Below are 12,944 nucleotides of genomic sequence, written 5' to 3' on the forward strand. Positions count from 1 at the left end.
TGGCTGTTTAAGACATGAGAGAAGAACAAGGAAAAACAGTATTCCAAATGGTATATATTTGCTAATGAAAGAAAATAATTGTGTATAGCAAGGTCAGGTACTCACCATCTCTCTCGCAATCTCCACAGCTTCCTGCAGCCCATAGAGCCTGCCACAGACCAGGTAGATCCCATTGGCCCAGAGAATACAACCCTCATGGACCCAAAATTCATTGCTGTCAAGAGGTAGTTCAGGAATTTGTAACTCCAGCTCAGTGCCACCTTCTGAAGTGGGCATAGACGGTTTTGAGTCCAAAGGAGTCTTTTCACCAGCACTGCCACCGTCAGTGGATGCTTTTTTACAAGAAGCTCCCCTTGAAAGTGACCGAGAGGCTCCGCCACAGTCCTCAGAGCGGTGCCGCCTCTTAAAGCGGGGATGAGCAGCCAGGCTTCTTTGTTCCTTCTGCTGTTGCTGTTCCTCCTCCTCTTCAGTATCTGTCTTGGAACCATTAGAAGCACTTTTGTGCCGTACCTTGACCTTGCTCTGCATTTCTGTGGCCCTCTTTGGAGGTGGATTCTTGGGCAAGGTAGCTGCATAATCCTGGGGGTAGAAAGGACCAAAGAGGTCACCCATGTTACGATAGCTGGCCCATTTGCCACACAGGCAGCAAACCAGATGCCCCAAGACAGAAGACTCCGTTACTACAGGGCCTTGCAGCATGAAAGTTGAGGTGGGCAGCACTTTGCTCTCTGCATTGCTGGGAGGGGGTGTTGAAGACCTCTGTCCTTTCCGACCCCTCACCAATTTGTTCTGCTCCTCTTCCTCCGCGTTTATGATTGTGCACACAGCGCCTAATTCACACTTGTTTACCACATGAATATAAGGGAAAAAGGACTTATTCTTGGAGTCAGTTTTATCTACAGACTGGGTAGCATATTTAAGCTTGATCTCTGGTTCTTGAGGCTCCACGATTGGAGCAGCCCGTCTAGGCTTCCGCTTCCGTGGCTGTGCTGCAGGTTTTCGCCTCTCCCTCCTTTGCCTCTTGGGCTTGGGCTCACCAGCACCCACCCCTTCTGCAGGCTGTGATGGTGCTGGCGGGGGAGGCGGGGGCGCAGGCAGCTGCTGCTGTTGCTGCTGCTTCTTCTGCTTGTTCACACTCCCAATTGGCCTCCCTTTTTTCTTTCCAGAGGGGAAATATCCCTTTGGAGGGAAACCATCTGGCTTGGGTGAAATGTTTGTCACATCTCCATCTTTTTCCTCAGACTTTGTATTTGGTTCAGAAATGAACACACTGGAAGGGGAAATTGTTTTTGAGTCAGAAAAGGTCAGAGTTCCAGCTCCACTTACAGATCCATCAGACCTTCCCTGACCACCTGACTTCTGAGAAGGTGGTGGTGCTGCACTGGATCCTCCTCCCTCTTTGCCAATACTGGTGGTTTCAGGGACCTCTTTTTTGTTTTTATCATCCTCGCTGCTTTGCCACTCTTCTGAAGATCTTGGAACAGTTTTTTCACCACTTGTATCCTGGCTTGCTGGCCCTACTTGATCTGGTACCTCTCCTTTTCTTTTCTCAGCCTCTGGTCCATGTCCAGCCACATTTCCTCCTTCAGGCCCACTCTTGAGGGACAGGATGTCATCAAGAGTGACAGTATCTGGACCAGTTTCAGCACTGTTGGTAGAAACGCTTCTCCTAATATTGGGAGATGTAATTTTCTGAACAATAGCTTCCAGTTTTAATCCTCGCCCCTTTCTTGGGGGCAATATTTTGGTCTTTGCCGGGCTTGTGAGGGAAACAGCAGGACAATTCCTACTATCAGGACTTGGCAGGTCCTTGAAGGAATCTCCCTTTGCAACTGATTTGCCAGCATCTTGGCTTTGAGATGAATGAGCATAGGAGTTGTATGTTTTATCAGCTCCTTCTTTGGCTGAAGTCATCAGTCGCCCTTTATCGTCACCGCCACTGTTCTTCATATCATGTGGCTGTCTTTTGGTAGGGATAGGGGAGATGAAAGAACGGACCCTCCTCCTCATAATTAATGGGTTTTGTGGAGACTGGTCCTCCTGGCCAGGGAGCCTAAGCATAGCATTACTAGGCTTGGGCAAATCTGTAGATTCCTCTCGTCGATGTCCATCACTTTCTTGAGGGCAAAATCTTTTTTGGTTGGCTGCTCCAAGAGGGCCGCTGCTTTTGGCAGGAGAAGTTTGCCGAGAGAGGTCCCAGCCAGATTCATGGTGCTGCAACTTCTGGCTGCCATGTTTCAGTTCGGCGCATTTGCTCTGAGTACTGTCACTCCCCATGACACAGCGCCCAGCTTCCTGGCTTCCAGTGTCATGGTAAGAGCTACCTTGAAGGTACATCATTCCATCCTTGTCATTTTTTAAGGGACTCCTTACTCTTTCCAGAAACTGCTGTTGTCTTGGGCTCTTCCTTGCTCCTTCCTGCCTGTGCTGAGCTGCAGCAATCACACCCTGAGCAGCGCTGCTTGCCCAATCTTTGTATTCTTCTTGCTGTTGCTGGTATATCTGTCTCTTGTAATGATACTGGGAATTCAGACTCTGGTTGGGGTCACCAAAAGCATGAGGCCTAGCATTGGTGTGATATGCTGAAGCCAGAGATGGGCCTTCTGAATTCTGGGGGTAGACAGAATGCAAGGAACCCCTGCTAACTCTTTCAGATAGTGTCATGTGTGGGTTCATGTGATGCAGATCTGCCCCTGGGCCTCTGCTTCTGCCTGGTGACATTTTCAGCTTATCAGCAAGATCCTGATATTGAGAGGGTGATTTACCCCTTCCAGTTCTGCCAGGTCCTCGTCTCATCTGTGTCGATCTGGTGTCCTGCTGGGGCATGTAGTCTGGAGCAGCATCGGAGACGGCAGCTCCAGGGCTGGCATTGCCTCGAAAAGATTCATGCTTGATGCCAGCAGGATGACAATGGTCTCCTGTTTTTTTATTGTTGAGACTAGCTGAGCTCTTTGACTGTTCAAAATCTTCTTCCTTTATTTGCCCACTGTGAGCTTTCATCTTTGTTTCCATGGATACTAAACCACCAGGGAGTATTACTGACTGGCTCAAGCCAGGGGCAAGACGTTCACTCCTTCCGCTTCTGGCCTCAGGACCCATGTGCCCTATGGGGTGAGGGCCAGGATCTCTTACAAGTTGCCTTAATGGGGATATGTCACAGATCACTGATCTCCTCTCTGAGAGTGCTCCTGCCTCATGGGCAGCAGACTGAGACTCCACATCAAACTTTCTAGCAATAGGGTAATCAGCTAAATTTATCTGCTTCATGTCTGGAGCTGCACTGCTAGACTTCCTATCCCAGGGACCCCAGTGAGGGCCCTCTAGGAGGGACCCCATGCTTTTGTTTAAGAGGCCTCTATTGGTCAATTCATTGGTTTGACTAATTAAAACATTGGGTCTCATGGCTCCCTCCAAACTCCCAGCCATCCCAGAATGCTCCTGTGCGTTCCTAGAGTACCTTCTGTCTGGATGATGGTGGTACCCCTGTAAAACCTCTTGGAGGAGGCTAGGAAACTTCTCATTACGGCCTTTGCGCTCACTATGCCCTGGAAAATCCCCCTTTTCTTGACCAGATGGATACTGTGGAAAGCCACCAATACTTCTCTGTATACCAGGTGCTATATTATCCTTGTAGCTGTATCTTAAACTGCCAGGAGACTTGGAAGATTCTGTTCTTGCAGGAAAATTTGGCCCAACAACTGCATGACCAGGCTGGCTGTTCCCCTCCCCATTATGGTTAGTGTTATCGCCACTTTTGCTCCCTTTACCTCCTCCTTGAGTCTCTTGCTGTGTCCCTGCATGCCCAGCTTCTTTTGCTCCACTAGTGCTAGCTGGTGCTTGAGGGGCTGTGGAAGCATCATCTTGTGCAGGTTTATCTTGTCCACCTGACTTTTCTACTCTTCCTGCCATGGCTTCCCGGGAGACAATCACCCCAACTGCCTTTTCATTCACTTTTGGGGCATTTTCCACAGCCACCACAGCTTCCTTCCCATCAGGGGAAGCCACATCCTCCCTAGCTGCAGGACTGCTGCTGAGTTTTGATGGCTCATTCTGAGAACCTTGTGCTGGTGAGGAATTGGGTCTCTCTAAATTACCCCCTTTGTAAGTGGTGTCTGAGCTGGTACTCTGGCCACTCAGCTGTCTCACCCTTTCCCCATGATCCTCTGAACTACTGGAACAGCCACCATCCAGGGACTCTGCCATGGGAGACTTGAGTTGCTCCTCGGCCTGGGAGGAGCCTTCTGAGTTGGTGCAGCTGTCAGCCTTCTTGGAAGAGGATGATCTTTTGGAACTTTTTTTCTGAGGTGCCAAGGCATCTGAGAGCAACATGTGCTGGACTGTGTTGGGCAGATTGGCAACTTGAGAGCTTAGAGCACTCAAGCTGCTCAGTCCTGGATCTGTGAGTCTTTTTTCCTGCAGTCCTTCCAGTCCAAACCCCTTGAATCCACTCGCATGAGCATTGGGGCTTGGCATCATAGATGGTGTAGGACTAAGCTGAGGCATCATCTGCAGGATCCGGTTTCGAGAACCCATGGACATGTTGCCTTGCCCACATTGGAGATTTTCTCCACCTGGCATGAGTGGAGAAGGGGTAGAGCTGCAGCTTGGAGACTGAACCACAGATGCAGCAGGAGATGGATTAGAGATTGGACTGAAGTTTTGGTGGAACTGCATCGGCGACCTTACAGGAACTTCAGTCTGGCTGTACTGTCCCACTTGACTTTGAAGAGAGAGTTTGGTGGCAGCATTTGAATACTGCATTACATGCTGAGGTGGGTGCTGTTGCTGCTGCCCCTGCTGCCCACTCTGGGGCAGCTTAGACTGCTCAAAGCTTTTCATCGGTTGAGTCTGAAAGCTGTAGTTTGACTGGGTGCCATAGGCCTGTGCATTGGAACCCACAGCATGGCCTTCGTACTGCGACCCAGAATTCACGTTGTAGCTTCCGTCATAATTCTGTCCTGACTGGCCAAAACGCTGTGGGGAAGGGAAAGAGGAGGAGGAGGATGACGAAGGTGGCTGATAGTGTTGGCTGAACTGACCCACTCGTAACTGGTAGCCTGAAGCAGAGGAAGGCAGGGTGGATGGACGCTGCATTGGCTGCAAGTGTGAGGTGCTAGAAGCAGACTGGCTGGAAGCCTGGGGTAAAGGCTGATGAGATTGATAGATCTGCTGTCTCAGCTGCTGCACCTGCTGCTGCTGGCTAGAAGCCTGCTGCTGATACTGGGCACTCCCTGGAGAAAAAGGACCAGTATAATCCTGTTGATAGTGGGATACACCCCCAAGGGTTGAGTGCTGTGTTTGGAACTGGCCCACATGTCCCTCACTCCCATACTGACTCCCAAAGCTACTCCCTTGAGGGGGCCCATAGCTCTGTACTGGTCCAGAAGGCCTGCGCTGAGGGGGCTGCTGCCCTCCTGATACCACTGGATCTTTGTTGGCAGCCATATAGTAAAACTCTCCTGCTTCTTTTCTGAAACCTTGGTAGCTCTGATGGCCAGAGCTCTCACCAGGCATTGCTGTAGAGGCTCCTGTTGCTCCACGACGTCCACTGCCAGCGCCTCCTCCAAAGCTCTGGAACATCTGGGCCTGCTGGCGGGGGCTGAACTCTTCCAGTCGGGATGAAGTGTGCACTTCCTGCGGGTAGCTCTGCTGGTTTCCGTGATAACTACTTTGCTCCCGAAAGGACTGCATGCTGTTCAGCAGCAGAGCAGCAGCTCGAAAGCCCTCCTAAATATGGAGAAAAAGAGAGGGAAAAAAAAAAAGGTATGTTTCTCAGTCACACCAGTACCCCACTCAATTTCCCTGCTTCAACAGCAATTAAAATTTAGTATTTCTCTTCTACTTCCTGGTACACCCCCTTGTCTTGCAACCTGCCAATCTTCTAGCTGATGCAGGCCAGTAGCCTACTACCAGTTGGAGTGCACTCCCAGCATTAATATTTCCCCATCATCATTTACTTACTGGCTGTGGTTTTGTGCCCCTGAAGAGAGAAACTTCCAACAATATTTGCAAAGCAAATGAGAGCAATCCTCACCGTCCAACTATTCCCTACGGCTAATACTGGGAGTAATCCAAATATTTTTCTACCACGCATAAAGATGCGACAAGAACCCTGCAATGCTTTCACACCACCCTAGGATTTACCACAGGAATGATATCCAAGGTCCATGTTTCACACCAGGAAGATCTCTATAAGCAAACACTCAAGATACAATTGACCAAAGCTCAAATCAAGACAATCCAATGAAAGGATCCATGTGAGTGTGTGAAAGAACTGGCACCAGCATACTCAATGCTTAGTTCCTGAGTAATTCCAGTGACACCCCTAGGTGAAAACCAACACAAGACAACACATCGCATTTTCCCCCCCAGCCATCTGCTTTGCTTTACAGGATGGAAAGTTGAAACAAGTTCACTCTATTTAAGCAAAACAGTCTACAACTTCATTCCTCAGGACTTCTATATTACCTTGAATGAAACAGAACTGAAAACACTTGCCAGTCAGAATATATTTTGGAATACTGTGTATGAGCATCTACACTTACATAAGCAACTCATAAGTAAACAAACTCCAGAAGGCTCTCCTCTGTATTTCAACATATTATTCAGTATGTGGAATTATGACTCACCCTCAAGGACTGGACCACAACTGCAGAATTGTCTGGGGACCCTGGCTAGTCCCTCTATAAAAGCCTGTCACATTACTAGATGCATTAAGAAAAGTATGGAAATGAACAACTACATGCATGTACACTGCCTTTAAACACCAAAGCCAAACAAACAAAGAAAAAACCAAAACCAACCAAACAAAACAAACCCCCCAAAGTAACAGATGACGTAAGCACTTCAAGTCTGAAACACCTTGTGGTTTTCTCTTCCTGAAAAAAAATATGGATAAAGCCACCTGGACAGACTCTTTCCTTTAAAAGAATGTTAAGACAATGCACACACTTTTCCAGGAAACAAAACCCCAACTCCTCAGATTGGAGACTTCCTGGAAAAATTTCCTGCATTATGTTTTCATATTTAGCCCTGTTTTGTGTTTGCCACGTTCAGCTGAACCCATTTAATTTCTAGCTTTGCACTTAAGTTTTGTTAAAGTAGATCAACAAACTCACAAAAAAACCCCAAAAAAGGCACACAAATGAGATGCAGGCAAGATTTAGCATCCAGTTCTTTTCCAATCTGCCTACCAAGGTTTTTTTTTTAACTAACATGTATGTTACCTGAAGAAGACTCTGGAGTCTTTCATCTTCTACTATCTGTGTGTGTAGGCTAAAGAACACACAGGCACAAAACCACCCCACAGCACTGCATGTCTCTGCAGCCCCTTGCTTCTAACTCAAAGGCCTCTTTATGTTACAGCCTTGGTTCGTGCAGATTGATGCACATAATAATATTACTAGAATCAAAAGGGAACTGTCAAATTGTTTATACCTCAAATTCTGTCCCTCTTCTTCTAGGAAGTCAACCTTACTGCTGTTTTAATCTTATATTTTAAGTGTAATAAGAGAGATCTGCTGTTCTGCTGAACTTCCACTTTTTTAGCATTTTAAAGACTACATACATCACATGAATAACACCTATGAATGCCACAGTGTGCCAATCTGTCCAGTTCAGGCTTATTATGGATAAGCTCCTCCTTTTTCTGAATTACTGCTTCTGATGTTTTTTAGTTTGAAGCTCCAGCCCTATCGGGGTAGGACTAAAATTGGGATACCTAAGGCAAGCTTCTTTCTTTTTTTGTGACTTGCTGTTAAGGCAAAAAAATGAGGGGGAAAAAAGAACATACATAGAAGAAAGTTATCAAGCTAAAGGTAAGAGAAGATCTACTGCAACTGGCAGATGTTAAAAGCAGCTCTCTAGATAAGCAGTGTGGGGCTCTGCAATCAGCAACATTCACGTGCCATGGAGACTGTGCACACCCTGGCTACCACGTGCTTGGCACTCACTCTCTTTTCATGAAAGCAACACTGCCATCCTCCACTGAGACAGGCTCAGTCTCCCACAGAATCTCACACTCAGTTTTTAAACATGGCTTTACCAAAGCTTACTCTGCATAGTCTGGACAAGATCTCAGGAAGCCTCTTTGCATTACATCATACAAAAACTTTAATCGCTGAATGATATTGGCTCTCTGTAACTCTACCCACAGGCTTGAAAACTGCTATGTTTTCAAGCTAATGTATGTTAACAACGCTGGCAAACAGTCTTAGACTTGTTCACTATTAAAAAAGAGGAATTTTAATTATATAATGAATAGAAACTCAAGATGCTGTAAAATGCCGTTAAGAACAGAGATACAGTAAAGGTCAACCAAGGCACAAATTCTTATCCTCCATAATCTCATGCAATCATGTAACATTTATTTAGTCCAGAAGTTATGTATGCTAACTCAAAACAGGCAGATCAGATTTTCATCCTTCAATTTATTTTTTTTTCATTCTTGGAATTTACCCTGACAAACAAATAAGAAGTTTTCACCAGGACAATACTTGCTTTGAGTATCTCACAAGGAGCCTAACCTGAGTAACATATCCAGTAGAATAGCTGCCAAAAAGAAAAAAGGCATTTCATTAATAACAGGAGTAAAAAAAGATAGAACGTGATCCAACCCATTACATCACTGATAACTTCAGACATATAGCACATTTCCTGTCATTAATGTGCTATAAATACAGAACTATTAGAATTACTACTGCAATAGCCTTTCTTAATAGTAACAGCCCTGTAGAGTGCTTATATCCAGGTGCTACACTCTGAGCAAAACCACTGAGAATAATCCCCTGAACAAGTCTTGTTAATAAAACACATTCAGATAGATAAAGCATTCAAAGTCTCTCCCCATCCACATGTAAAAAAAGTATCTGTTTTATTATTTTTTTACTGGAAGCCTTTAAAGAAAACATTTTCAGCTGGTACACACTCCTCCTCATGCATGATCTCAAGAGGACAATGCAGCACCTGCCAACTAGAGATTACAACACAAAACTCTGTAATGCCAGTACACATCCATAACGCCATCCCCAGCAGAAGGGACCAAGTCCTGCCTCCAAACAAGTGTTTTGTTAACAGCCACAAATTACACACATTTACCGGACTTTCCAACACACACAAGATGCAACATCTTCGTTTATTTGAAGGGAAGTTAAGAGTCTGGCACAGTTTTCACTACTCCAGTGTCACACCTACACTCTTGCTACACGTGCATGCAGCTCTCTCAGTAAAGCTGCATGACTTTAAAGTATTTATAGCCTGTAGCTGCAGAGCCATCTAAGCACATCCATCTAGACACTGCAGACTACACTCACTAAGCTAAGCAGTCTCACTTTGCTCCAACACATTCATTTCTCCCCCAGTAGCCCACTAATCAAAATTTGCCTTCAACCTGGCAGGAACAAAGGAAATATATTACAAGTTTGTGTGGCTGATAAAAAACAGCCTCACTTATGGAATCACTGCACAGAAGTCTTGAATAGGAAGAAGCAATAGATCCTCTTACCCAAATCTCAGGCTTATTTGTGAAATGTGTGAAGTTATTTCAAGCATTGTATCAATTGACCTTCTTCATGTGAACTTACTTTTAAGCATAATGCAGATTTTCTCTCCTGTTTAATCATTTAAAACAGCCTCACAGAAATTTGTTAACACAGGAGTTACTCAAAATATGAAGCTACTGCATTGTGACCTTGCTGTATGCAAGATTATCCAATGTCAGTCAACAGCATGTAAGCATCTTTCAATGGCTCCTCCATGTGCAGCAGAGTGCCCCTAACCAGTGCTGATTAAGAGAACTCATCAGTACTCCCACATCGAGATTACTCTGTGAGATGATCTTCTGCAATGTACCACGCTAGGCTTTCCTTCACAGCCACATAAACCTTTGCAACTCTTTCTGCCCTGATTATCAAAGACTGGACAAATAACAGGACAGTTGCCCAGACCTCCCCATGTAACACTGATGCCAACATAGCAATGCATCACTACAGACAGCTCATAACAAGCGAACTAAAAACCAAAATACTATGTGGACACGCCTAATTCTTGACTATAAGCCTATAAAGGAGCAAATGAAACCACCACCAGCTCATTCAGTAGGACATAAGTGAGGTCTTTCCGCTTCGTTAAGTTTTCTTTAGATTTGGGTTGACTACCGCGATCCATCTGTGCAGAGAAGTCTCAGGCAGCAGTCAAATGCAATATATCTTTCATGCTCTGTCAAAAGCCTCTCACTTCCTTGCATGCTTATCAGGGAAGAAAATGCATTTACAGGCAGGTGATGAACAGTAAGACAGTATTTCCACAGGCCAAAATGTACACTAAGAAGTTGGGAGGGTTACAGAGTGTCCGCAATTCTGATTAAAATAGACTCACTTGCTAAATGCTGTGCAAGTGACAGAGATGTACTTGTACAGAGAAGTATGCAGTCATTTCTTGCCACAACTCATACAAAATGCAAAAAATCACTATTTTTGTCCTTCCTTATTCTATCTTCTTAAACTAGCAGAGAACACACATAACCAAAACAGTTTCAAAAGCCAGAACCCGAGTATGAGCAATTCAGGAGTCTATTTTGTAAAAAATAATGCCCGTGTTCCAAATTCAGCCAGAAACAGAGGAAAAAAGGATTTCCATGTACTGAGTACACTTCTGTTGTCAAGGCCAAGTTGCCAACCCTCATTCCTGCAGGTACAGAGTTATTACCTGCACACCTGATCAATGGCTGGGAATAGACTGACCTCGTTTCAGTTTTGGAGGAACACTGCTGCTTTTAAGAAAAGGCAAATCAGCCACCTATGCCATGAGAAGATGAATTTAAAGATCAAACCTAAGACAACATTTAACAAAGTAACAGATATAACTTATTTCTTCTACATTTGATGCCTTTTTAAAAGAAAAAGGAGAATAATTAAAACTTGTTTTCAACATTATGGGTGCTATAGAAGAAAACCAAGACAGTCAGCCCTTCAAACAGTCACCAGTTTGAGCAAGCAGTAACATTCACTGCTCATTTCTTTCAGAAAGTCATGTTTCTGATATTATTCACCACCACACTTCTAGAAAAAACTACAGTCAGATCTGGCTCTCACCAAGCCATCATCATATATTCTGTCAAACAAACCTTACTACACCACTCAAAGCTGAAACAGGATACAGTCACTTACCACAGAGAGTGCCAGACCCTATGCAAGTAGCTAAACTGAAGTATCTTGCAAAGTAGATAAAAATTAAATTAAACCGAGAATACTGCAATAATGGAAACCAGATTTTATCATTCTAAAATTCACAGCATGTCTCAGAAACCATATGTAGTGGTTACACATGCTTAAGTACCTATTAATAACACATATTAGCAACATGTATTGCAAATCAGTGGTAATACTGGTCTTGACCAAAAAAAAAAAAAAAAAAAAACCAACACACCACAAAAAAACCCCAACCAAAAAAACCCCACAAAACAGCAAAACTTAGTTTTATCCTTCCTAGTGAAAACTTATCAAAAAATTCCTCAAATGAGCTACAGCTTGGCCAAGTGGATTGCAACTAGCTTCCATCATCTCACAGACACACTCTGCCTTCTTTACCAAAATGTCTGTACAGCTTTTCAGAAAGTCATTATGTATTGAGCTTAAATCCAAACAATTAAGGAAATGGTTCTCACAGAATGGGTGAGGAACAGATGAGCGTGGCAGAAGGAGCACAGTCAGTTTTGTCAGTTGAGAGAGGGGAATGCTCTGGAGATTATTGTGCTAGATAAAATCTACATTCACATCTTTCTCCATGTATTTCCTTAAGTGACCACACAAAAAGCCCAACCACAGTGAGCCTGAGTCAGTACCCTCCTACCTCACAGGGGAGATGTAAGCAGACATATTCAGAGCATTCAACTGCTATAATAAAAGGCATAATGTATACAAACTACAACTAAAAATAATCTAATTTCACATGTGGCAATTACTTGGCCGCTGCTTTCTTCCCTCACATCCAAAATATTTTTGTAAAAAAACATTTCTGTAACACCAAGAAATACACACTTTTTTGCATCTGCAAGTTTTCCTTACTCACTAAGTGAAAAAAGCTAAAATATCATCTCCAGTTTAGCTTTGCACTTTCCGTGAAGTGTACTGTTAAATTCATATTCCTAAACATGAAGAAGAAATTTGACAAGAACTTCTGTTGTAAGCCAGTATTTAAGTTGTAGTACTATGAAAAAATGTATTGCTAGAAATATAACAAATGATCAAAGTTCAGCAGAATTTTGGCTGATGGTATATATCTGATTTTATTATTATGCCATTGGTTCTCAGTCTCAATCAACAGCACAGATGCACTTAAATAGCTTTCAAAAATCTACCAATCTCTTGTTGAAAGTTATCCATCCAAATTTTTAACAGACACTGCTATTTTAATAAGAATCTATGCAAATCAGTCAGATTCCATTTCATGTGAAAGATTAAAACAACGATTTTGGACCACATAAAGGGTCAACTGAAGAGGTCTGGCCTTCTCTGTGGTGCTAACACAGCCACTCACCAGCAAGTCAGATCAGGGAACTGATCCGGTCAAGAAAATTCTGAGAGGGAGAAAAGGCATTTCTGACCTGACAGAGCCATTCACTGTATCATTACACAAACATCTGCACCAGCAAAACAGACACAGCAGGAGCTGTTTAAGTGGCGTGGCCACTGAAGGGCACTTGAAATCAGGAGCTCCTATTTAAAAGGCTCTTGGTCTTTACACAATAATTGAACTACCCTTCCTAACCAAAATGAAAATGATGAAAAAAATACTGAACCCTCAGCTCTTTTTTTTTCTCCAAGCTGCAGATCAGCTGATAGCACATCCTAATCTACCTGATTAGTCCTCCAAAAATGTGGGCAATTCATCACTTCATTACATACCTCTTATTTCAAATTGACCTGTGTCCATACCCTCTATGTCTT

General features: G+C 44.1%; 1 protein-coding gene across 7 annotated transcripts in view; it reads right to left on the reverse strand.

Moving 5' to 3' along the window:
* TCF20 (transcription factor 20) overlaps positions 1-12,944 on the reverse strand; it is a 131,391-nt gene that overhangs the window by 41,948 nt on the left and 76,499 nt on the right. For 6 of the 7 annotated variants that reach the window (XM_074539449.1, XM_014268232.3, XM_014268229.3 and 3 more), the window contains one exon: positions 106-5,727. In XM_074539449.1, coding sequence (XP_074395550.1) covers positions 106-5,691 — 5,586 coding nt within the window. In that variant the 5' untranslated portion in view covers positions 5,692-5,727. The remainder of the gene's footprint in view (positions 1-105; positions 5,728-12,944) is intronic. The other variant, XM_074539452.1, reaches the window with a different exon arrangement.

Source organism: Zonotrichia albicollis, chromosome 4 (assembly GCF_047830755.1).
Source record: "Zonotrichia albicollis isolate bZonAlb1 chromosome 4, bZonAlb1.hap1, whole genome shotgun sequence".
In the NCBI taxonomy this organism is placed as follows: Eukaryota; Metazoa; Chordata; class Aves; order Passeriformes; family Passerellidae; genus Zonotrichia; species Zonotrichia albicollis.